Genomic DNA, 10,364 nt, shown 5'->3' on the forward strand with positions numbered 1-10,364 from the left:
AGCCAGGTGTGGTAGCACATGCCTGTAGTTCCGGCTACTTGGAAGGCTGAGGCGGAAGGATCACCAGAGCCCAGCAGGTTGACACTGAAGGAGCTGTAAGCATGCCACTGCACTCCAGCCTAGGTGGAGAGAGACTCCCAACTCAAAAACAAAAAGAAAGAAAGAAAGAAAGAAATAGAAATACCCAGCACTTTGGGAGGTGGAGGCGAGAGAATTGTCTGAGCCCAGGGGTTCGAGACCAGCCTGGACAACCTGGCGAGATCTTGTCTCCACAATAAATCAAGAAATTAACCAGGCATGGTGGCATACATCTGTAATTCCAGCTACTTGGAAGGCTGAGGCCGAAGGATTACCTGGGCCCAGCAGATAGAGGTTGTAGTGGTCATGAGCATGCCATTGCACTCCAGCCTGAGTGACAGAGTGAGACACTGACTCAAACTAACAAAAAAGAGAAAGAAACAGAAATACATATGTGGCACATTTCCTAGAACATTTTTGCTTCTCCAAATCAAATAGCAGAGTGATTGCTAAAGTAAAAACCCTTAAAGATGAGCAATCGTCTTAAGACTTTTCCCCTTTAATTATCACAATTGATTTCATCAGTGTTTTGCATCTCCATCCCAAATTATATGGACTGAACCCATACTTGCTGTCTATTGCCAAAGCCACTACTAGGTCAGAAATTAAGTACAGCTGGGTTCAGTAGCTCACGCCTTTAACCCCAGCACTTTATGAGGTCAAGGTGAGAGGAATGCCTGAGTCCACAGGGTTTGAAAACAGTCTAAGCAACTAGGAAAGACCTCACCTCTGCAATATATCAAAAAATTAGCTGGGCATGGTGGTACATGCCTGTAGTTCCAGCTACTTGGAAGGCTGAAGCAGAGGGATCTCCTGAGCCCAGGAGGTCAAGGCTGTGGTGGCCGTGAGTGTGCCACTGTACTCCAGCCTGGGTGACAGAGTGAGTCTCCAACTCAAAAAAAAAAAAAAAAAAGAAATTATACTTGTTAATATCACAGCTCACCACAGTCTCGACTTCTTGGGCTCAGGTGGTCCTCCCACCTCAGCCTCCTAAGTAGCTGGGTGTGCACCACTACACCCAACTAATTTTTTTTTTTTTTTTTGGTAGAGACAAAGTCTCACTGTGTCGCCCAGGCTGGGCAAGTATAATTTGCCTATCCAATTTATTATAAGCACATTAGACTTACACATTGTATGTCTGTTTTATCATGACACATTTAAAATTTTAGATTGCTGTCCTTTGTACTTACTGTTTTCCTAAATCTATGACCATCCTATCAATTTCCTCTGTGGAAGGCACATGTGTTCCATGAAGAAGACTGTTGGATGTTGGGAAAAACTCTTCTCCACTGAAAAAGACAGCAAAATGAACTTATAGTAACACTGAACGTGCTCAGATTTCAAATAAACTATCATTCATGATGATAAGATAAAATATATATGAGAGGGGACCCAAAAGAAAAAAAATGGAATTATTTTTTGGAGGGTGGGTCCCTTATAGTACAGGCTTTCCCTGCTAGGTAACTGCTCTAGGAACCCATTGGCAGCAATATACCAGCTAGCATTGTTGTGAGAGGTTGTGGACAGCCTCAGTGAATTTTTTTGGAGATTCTTTCAACACATTTGCCCATTTCATGATGGGTGGTTTATGAGTGCACCTGCCCACACTGTGCTAGGCAGTTTTTGATCAAAAACAGCATGACCTCTATGCCCTATCTTTCCTATTCACCCAATCTCATCCTGAGTGACTTTTGTTTCCCTGAATGAAAAAAGTCCTCAAAGGGAAACATTTTGCTGATGTGGAATGGATCAAACAAAAAATGGCAGAAGCACTAAAAGGCATGAAAATTGATGAGTTCCAAAACTGTTTTCAAAAGTGGAAAAAAGAGTCTCAACAGGTGTATTGCATCAAACAAAGAGTATTTGAAGGTGACTGAATTTTAAACATGACAGAATAAACACACAATTTTTTATAAATAAATTCCAGGGTTTTTTGGTTTTTTGGTCCACCTTGTACATGTATTTACTGCGGGATCCTTTTTTTTTTTCCTTAGGAAAAAAATACAGAATTGACAGGGACCTAAGAAATCAGCTACTCCAACACCTTTATTCTACAGATGAAGACGTCAATGGTCAGAGGCTAAAGGACTTATCATAGGCCCAGGGTTAGAACACAGCTGGGATTAGAGCATCCAGCCTCACATTCTCTTCCAAAAACTTGGGCAAAAGACAGCCCACCATTTGCTTTTTGAAAACAGTTCTGGCTGGGCACAGTGGCTCATGCCTATAATCCCAGCACTTTGGGAGGCCAAGGTAAGAGGATTGCCTGAGCCCAGGGCTTTGAGATCAGCCTGGGCAACTTGGTGAGACCTTGTCTCTACAATAAATCAAAAAAATTAGCCGTGCATGGTGGCACACGCCTTTAGTTCCAGCTACTGGAAGGCTGAGGTGGAAGGATCACCTGAGCCCACCAAGTTGAGGCTGCGGTGTCCATGAGCGTGCCACTGCACTCCAGCCAGGGCAACAGAGTGAGACTCTGAATTTAAAAAAAGAAAACAGTTTCATTGGGACTCAAAACAAAACAAAACAAAACAAACCCATTCATTTATGACTCTCTATAGCTGCTTTCTACCCAGTAGCACAGTTCAGTGACTGTGACAGATACTGGGTAGCCCACAAACCCCTGAATATTTACTCTTTGATCCTTCATGGAAAATGTTCACTAACCCCAGCAGTAAAGCATTCTGCCTCCAAAAGCCATATGTATGCTAACTATGATAGTCTGAGTGTTAACCACTCAACACTCAGTCTTAGAATTCCCAGGCAGAAAGAAAACCAGGTAGTTAGCTTAACCACTGTAAACAATAAACAACTATGCAGGCTGGGCTCGGTGTCTCAGCCTGTAATTCCAGCACCTTGGAAGCCCGTGGGTTCAAGACCAGCCCAGGCAATTTGGCAAGAACTCGTCTCTACCAATAAATCAAAAAAATTAGCTAGGCATGGTAGCATGTGCCTGTGGTTCCAGCTACTTGGAAGGCTGAGGTGGAAGGGTCGCCTGAGCCCTGCAGGTCAACGCTGGGGTGTCTGTCAAGGTGCATGCCACTGTACTCCAGCCTGGGCAACAGAGTGAGACTCCAACTCAAAAATAAATAAATAAACAGCGCTGTCAAAACACAGACCTCTGGGCACAGTGGCTCAAGCCTGTAATCTCAGCACTTCGGGAGGCCAAGGCAAGAGGACTGCCTGAGTCCAGTGGTTCAAGACCAGCCTGGGTAACTTGGTGAGAACTCATCTCTACAATAAACCAAAAAATAAGCGGGGCATGGTGGCGAATTTCTAGCTACTTGGAAGACTGAGGCAGAAGGATCGGCTGAGTCTAGCAGGTCGAGGCTGTGGTGGCCGTGAGTGTGCCACTACACTCCAACCTGGGCAACATGAGACTCCGACTCAAAAAAAAACAAAAAACAAAACAAAAACACACAGACCATTCTTAGGCAACTGCTGATTACCTATCTCTTAGCACTAAAGTGTTCATACATGTGTACATGTATACTTATTTACATACACACAGAAATACATCCACATCGCCTCAGGATTAAAAAGGACGTACTGTTTTTCTCTCAGTCTCTCATACGCTTCCATGTCAGGTTTGATCTGCTTGGTCAGCCGATGATACTGACGTAACTGGGCAGCAGCATAATCTAAAAACAAAGTGAAAACCAGAGATGATATATTTCGAAAAATCTAAATTATGGTAGGTGAGTATTCCTTATCCAAAATGCTTGTGGCCTCCAGTGTTTTGCATTTCAGTTTTTTTTCAGATTTTGGAATATCTGCATTATACTTCAAGCCAAAACCTGAAATATTCCAGTGAGCATTTCCTTTCAGCATCACATCAGCGCTGAAAAAGTTGTGGATTCTGGCGCATTTTGGATTTCAGATTTTCAGACTAGGGATACTTAGCCTGTGTTAGGCAATATAGTTGTAAGCCTCTGTCCTGAAGACACTGATAAACACACCCCTTGACTGCCAGGCACAGTGGCTCACACCTGTAATCCCAGCACTTTGGGAGGCAGAGGCGAGAGGACTGCCTAAGTCCATGGGTTCAAAACCAGCCTGGGCAACATGGCAAGATCTTGTCTCTACAATAAATGAAAAAATTAGCCAGGCATGATGGCACACACCTGTGGTTCTAGCTATTTGGAAGGTCGAGGCAGAAGAAACACCTGGGTCCAGCAGGTCAAGGCTACAGTGGCCGTGAGTGTGCCACTGCACTCCAGCCTGAGCAAAACAGTGAGACTCCGACTCAAAAAAACAAAACAAAAAACCACACCTTGACTAATTCTACCAAAAGAATTTAAAAATCCAGTTGACTGATGTGCAGCATTTTTTTTTTAAAGTTCTGTCCAATGATGCATATTAGTATTTGTCTTGGTTTTAGGCCTCTTAGAGAGTACTCCATGAAGGAAGCACAGGGCACAGGTCCTTTCTTAAAATCAGAAACAATGAAGGCAATGCTCACCTCATCCATTCAAACAAGTTCAGTAAAGATCAGCTTTACCTGAAAATCCCAGATCAGGATTTTTCCTCTTCTTCTTCCTCTCCCATCTCTCCGCATCTTCTGCACTGATCTCTAGCAACTTCACCTTTTCATAGTCTTCTCCTCTTGCTGTACATTCCTAAAAATGAGAAAAAAGCTGACAGCTGTAGTTATGATACAAGCAATTACTGGATCTATTCTAAATCAAGAAAGATCCAGCAGATATCAAGCAATACTTTAAAAATCATGATTAATATTTGAAGGACTTTGAGGTATCTGCTATGGTATATAAGAAGCAAGCATATGATATTTACTGTGTTTATCAATTTCCAGAGCCTGTTTTAAATTATTTACATGCACTAACTCATTTAATTCATAATTACCTCAAATAATTTTATTATAGTCCCTGTTTTACAGATGAGAAAACAGAGGTACAGAGATGTAAAACAACTCACCCAAAGTGTTGCAGCTAGTAATAACAAGCAGAGTCAGAATTTCAATTCTGGCTCCAGAGCCAGTATACTCAACCACCATGTGGTAGTGTCTTAATACTACTGAATGACTGAATAAATCACTTAGGAAGATCACAGAGTCGTTCCTAACCTTTTTCTTTTCTTCTTCCTGTAGTTCCCATTCTAAACGAGCTTTTTTGGCTTCCCAATTCGCAGGTAACTTAAGTCTTTTATCTTCTTCCACAACTTCCTGATGATTTAATTTACGAGCTTCATTCTAAAACCATAATACAAGAAGTTTGTCAGCTGAAATATGAAAATATCCAAACAGATCTTACCCTCTTTGAGTACGGTCAGGAAGGATACATTAATAAGCAGACCTAAGGCTGAGCGCAGTGCTCACGCCTGTAACCCTAGCACTTTGGGAGGCAGAGGTGCGAGGACTGTCTGAGCCCATGGGTTCGAGACCAGCCTGGGCAACTTGGCAAGATGTCATCTCTATAATTACCCAGGTGCAGTAGCATGCACTTGTGGTTCCAGCTACTTGGAAGGCGGAGACGGGAAGAACTGCCTGAGCCCAGCAAGTCAAGGATGTGGTGGCCATGAGCTTGCCACTGCACTACAGCCTGGGTGACAGAGACTCCAACTCAAAAAAAAAGGAAGAAAAAGGCTGGGCACAGTGGTTCACCCTATAATCCCAGCACTTTGTGAGGCCGAGGTGAAAGGATTGTCTGAGCCCACGGGTTCGAGACCAGCCTGGGCAACTTGGTGAGACCTCATCTCTACAATCAACAAAAAAATTAGCTGAGCTTGGTGGCGCGTGCCAGTATTTCCAGCTACTTGGAAGGCTGAGGGAGAAGATTGCCTGAACCCAGCATGTCGAGGCTGTGGTGGCCGTGAGCGTGCCACTGCACTCCAGCTGGGCGACAGAGTGACACTTCGACTCAAAAAGAACAAAAACAAAAACAAGAAACAAGCAGAACTCGTTTTATCCTAAAATCAACAGAGGGCTATTAGGGGATTTTTGACAAGGGAATTACTTAATAAGGTCTGTATTTATATATAGTCAAGAAAAATGTATTGAACTGCACTGGTGTGCTGTTCCAGAGCCATGGGGGTTACTATCAGTTTTGCTTCTGTTTAGCTGTGTGGTCCCTTTGGGCTGAATCACAACAAGGTTTTGCAATGTGGGGGAGCCATACTATAGTGACTTTAGATGGTATTAAGTAATATTAAATCACATGATGTGATATTCTACTTTCAATTCTCTTTTAACTCTGCACTTGGAAATATCTCTGGATCACCTACCAGCAACTGGACTGAACTTTTTTACAAAACAGTGAAAAATGGATCACTTCATATTAAATAGGATAGCATTGGAACCAATTATTTTATTGTAATGATATTTGGCTTATAATGGAATTTTAGAGATTGAGGAAAATATTTATGACAAAAAAACCCCAAAATTTTATAGCTTATATTTTTCTAAGGTGTGGTAACATGTGAAACAGTCACCGACATGCATTGCAGTTTCATTGATACATGTTGTGCAATAGTAATTTGTTTGATATCTTTAATCTGGTGTTTTTCTATGTGAGCAATGAAGTCTTGTTTTCTTCCTCCCGTATTAATAATATGTAATTTATTGTCCACTCTGTGCATCACTGTGAAAGCACTTCACACAGTCTTTCTCTATGCAACACCAGCTGATATTTTTATCTATATCTCAGTATATATTCCATCTGTTTATTTGCCTTTTCATGAAATTTGAGTGGAAACTTCAAGGAAACATGCATGATTAAAAAATTTGCACTGGCTTAAGTATGTCCTGTATAATCACCAGCAATCTCCTTATGTCCCCTGAGAGGGGACATCTGAATGGTTTGCTAGATTTATGATGTCCCCTCAGAGGATACATCCGAGTGCAAAGGATTCATTCAAGGAAAAGGCCTCAATCTGGTGTTCAAAGATTTTAACACTTACCTTGATATCTCTAACCCTTTCCAAGTCCCCCTCCTTTTAAAATATTTTAACAAGGTTGGGTGCAGGTGGCTCATGCCTATAACTTTAGGAGGCTGAGGTAAGAGGATTGCCTTAGCCCACAGGTTCAAGACCAGCCTGGGCAACTTGGTGAGACCCCCATTTCTATAATAAATTAAAAAAAAAAATTAGCGAGGCATAGTGACATGTGCCTGTAGTTCCAGCTACTTGGAGGCTGAGGCAGAAGGATTACCTGAGCCCAGCAGGTAGAGGTTGCAGTGGCAGGAGCGTGCCATTGCCCTCCAGCCTAGGTGACAGAGTGAGACTCCTACTCAAAAAAAAAAAAAAAAAATGTTAACAGTTTACACTACGACCAATGAAAGCTTTCTAGTTGAAGGATTAAGGAAGAGTCTATTTTAAAATAAGCCTAACTGCATGAAACAAAATAAGTATATCATCTTAAGAAAAACTTAAGTTGGACATTTCTTAGGTCACAAGCTGGTGGCAGTTCATACAAGTCATGTCTCCTAATTCTCCTAATTTCCAGACATGTGTTCTTTGCACAATCACCCTAAGTAAATATATAATCATGTTTGTTTAACTGTTTGAGAATTTCTGGGCCCAACTACCATCCCCCGCATATTCTTGATTCTGGCAGTGTTCTCCAATGGAAGACATCAAGAACACACCTGTTATCAAGCAAAGTTGAGTTTGTTGCATTGAAGGAGAAAGCAAACCATGAAGAACAGTGGGCATTTCACTGAGAGGGTGTTAGTAGGGGCTAGTTCCAGGATTTGGGCTTGTGTCAGGTGACTGGGGGAAAGGTTCAAGGCGCTGGATTGGGCAATGTCAGAAAAGCAAGGTTTGTTACTTTTTTAAATAGGAGGCAGTAGCCCAGATAAATCAGATGTGGATGGGAGAGGAGCTGAAAAGGTGTATTGTCAAGCTATCAAAGTGGTCCCAATGCGGTGCCAGAGTTGAAAACCAACAGGATAGATCTTACATCTCAGGGGATGATCCTGATCTCCCCCACGGATCTGTCAGGCTCCCTGGGCGGCATCCTCGTCCCTCTAAACGCGTAGAGGCCTAGACGAGTAACAGGTGTGAGCCGGTCTCAGAGACTACTCACCCGCTTCAGGTGTAGCTCCCGGAACTTGCGCAGTCTCTGTTCGCGCTTCTGTACGGCCAGCTCCTCCGCCGTCGCGAGGGGCGCCTCCTCTGCGCTGTCCACCGACACCTACGACGAGAAGGACCGACTTCAAACGGGGCCGGCAGTGATTCTCCCCGGACAGCCCAGTCGAGTCCCCGCCGGTCTCGACAGTTCTGACCGGGGTCCTCCACCCGACCCCACAGTTGCGCCTCCCTGGCTCGGCACTAGGCTTAGTCTACATCTCTCGCCCCTGCCAGCTCCCCGGAACTCTCACCAACAAAACCCCCGGAGAAAGGTCTGTCGCACTTACCTTCTCGGATTCAGTAGCAGCCGCCATCACAATCTTTATCTTCCCACTTCCGGCAACAACACCGAGAACTTCCGTCGGCCTTTGGACCGCCCCGCTGACAACCACAATCAGCCCCGCCCCTTCCGGGCAGTCTGGGTACTTGGGACCAATCCCCGCCCCTTTCAGCGGTGAGAGGTTCTCGATTGGGCAGGGTCTTGCGCAGTCGCAGAAGGCCGCAGAGGAAAGGGAAGGGCGGGGGTGAGACAGGAGGAAAGAGTACGGAAGATCTCAGAAGAGCACGACTAAAAGAATGATCAAAATGGGCCTGGTAGAAAGTCACCTACTCTGCATTGTGTACCCATGAGTGAAAAATGCTTTCCATTTAGAACTCAGCCGCAGTGTCACCGCCTCCGAGAAGCAAGTCTTACCTACCTTCTGTCATTTGACACGATTTTAATTTTCTTCAACAGTGTAAGATTTTTGTTTGTTTGTTTGTTCATTTTCCATTTCCCCCATCAGCACTACAACTGGAGGAGAGCCGGCTTCATCTCATCTGGTTCACGCTTACGTACCCAGAGGAGAAGCAGTGCCAGGATTGGTTGCAGTGCTAAAGCTAAATAACGTGCTGGAGAAAAGAGGAATATATGAATATTATTTTTTTCTGCACTAACTACTTATTAGGCATAGAAGTGAAGAAGTCATCCCCAAAGTAAAAAGATATCTATGTATACATTTTAAAAGGTAACATGAAAACTAGAAAAGAATTTGAAATACAAAAATTAAATCTTTATGAATGATGAAGGATAATCTGTTTTCAAGTTGGAAGAGATAATATCACAAAAACAACATCACAAAATAGTATCTCAAATGTGTTTATAAATGTCATACATATTATTCCCATCAAAATCTCAGGGAGTTGTTTTTGTTTTCTGGGACTGGAAAATAATGTGGCAAAAATCTAAAAGTTCAATGACACACTATGTTGGTAAGACTGCAGAAACATAAATTCTACATATATTGCTTGCAGGACTAAAAATTGGTCCATTTTCTAGGGAGGGTAATTTGGTAATATCTATAAAAACTACAAAGTAATTTATTTTGACCCAACTATCAACAAGTATGGGAATGTATCCTACAGTTACAATTGCACACGTATAAAATGACTTATATTCATTTCAGGGTTTTGCTGGTTTTTGTTGTTGTTTTTGGATTTTTGGTAATAGCAAAAAATTGGAAGCCACTGAAATATTTGTCAATAGAAGATTGGTTAAATACATTATGGCACATTGAGTAGAACACAGTGAAGCTGGAAAAAGGAATGGGGCAGTTCTCTGTATGCTAATTTGGAAAGATTTCCAAAAGATAATTGAGAAATGCAAGGTGCAGAACTATGTGTATAATATACTATATTTAGAGGGGAAGTAGGGTTACCAAAATATATTTTTGTTTTGCATAAAGAACTCAAGAGGGGTAGACAAGAAGCTAATAGAAGCAATAATCTGTTTTGAGGGTGTAATAATAAAATATATATTGAAAGGACAGACCAAGAGCGGGAAGCCATTTTTTTATTTTGTTCTTAAACCCTGACACAATGGTGAGAAAGTAGAAGCTATGTCCTGGAGAAATCCACTTTTTATTGTGTTCCTAAACTCTAACACAATGATAAGAAAGTAAAGACTGTGACTTGGAGAAATGCATACTCTAGGAAAAGATTAACTTTGCCAACTTTGTCTTTTCAGAAACAAAGACTCCTTAAGCATGACTGGTACCAGCCTATTGTAATTTGTCTTTTTTAGAAACCCAGACTTCTCAAGCATGACCAGTATCAACCCATTGTATACTCAGTGCATGGCCACCAGGACCCCCCTCAGGGTCTCCAAGACATCCACAAGTGGTCAACAAGGAAGTCACAGCAGTCACGGCTACCTGATTGCA

At 42.6% G+C, this 10,364-nt stretch overlaps 1 protein-coding gene across 1 annotated transcript in view; it reads right to left on the reverse strand.

Annotated features, from left to right (window-relative positions):
- LOC103275661 (pre-mRNA-splicing factor SYF2) overlaps positions 1-8,507 on the reverse strand; it is a 10,080-nt gene extending 1,573 nt beyond the window's left edge. Inside the window, exons 1-6 of the mRNA XM_008073063.1 lie at positions 8,451-8,507; positions 8,120-8,227; positions 5,162-5,287; positions 4,580-4,697; positions 3,629-3,719; positions 1,269-1,367 (exon numbers count right to left, since the gene is read on the reverse strand). Coding sequence (XP_008071254.1) covers positions 1,269-1,367; positions 3,629-3,719; positions 4,580-4,697; positions 5,162-5,287; positions 8,120-8,227; positions 8,451-8,477 — 569 coding nt within the window. The 5' untranslated portion in view covers positions 8,478-8,507. The remainder of the gene's footprint in view (positions 1-1,268; positions 1,368-3,628; positions 3,720-4,579; positions 4,698-5,161; positions 5,288-8,119; positions 8,228-8,450) is intronic.
- Between the last annotated feature and the right edge of the window lie 1,857 nt (positions 8,508-10,364).

The sequence above is a fragment of the Carlito syrichta genome, unplaced genomic scaffold, assembly GCF_000164805.1.
Source record: "Carlito syrichta isolate Samal-C Ts95f unplaced genomic scaffold, Tarsius_syrichta-2.0.1 Scaffold315639, whole genome shotgun sequence".
NCBI classification, from domain to species: domain Eukaryota; kingdom Metazoa; phylum Chordata; class Mammalia; order Primates; family Tarsiidae; genus Carlito; species Carlito syrichta.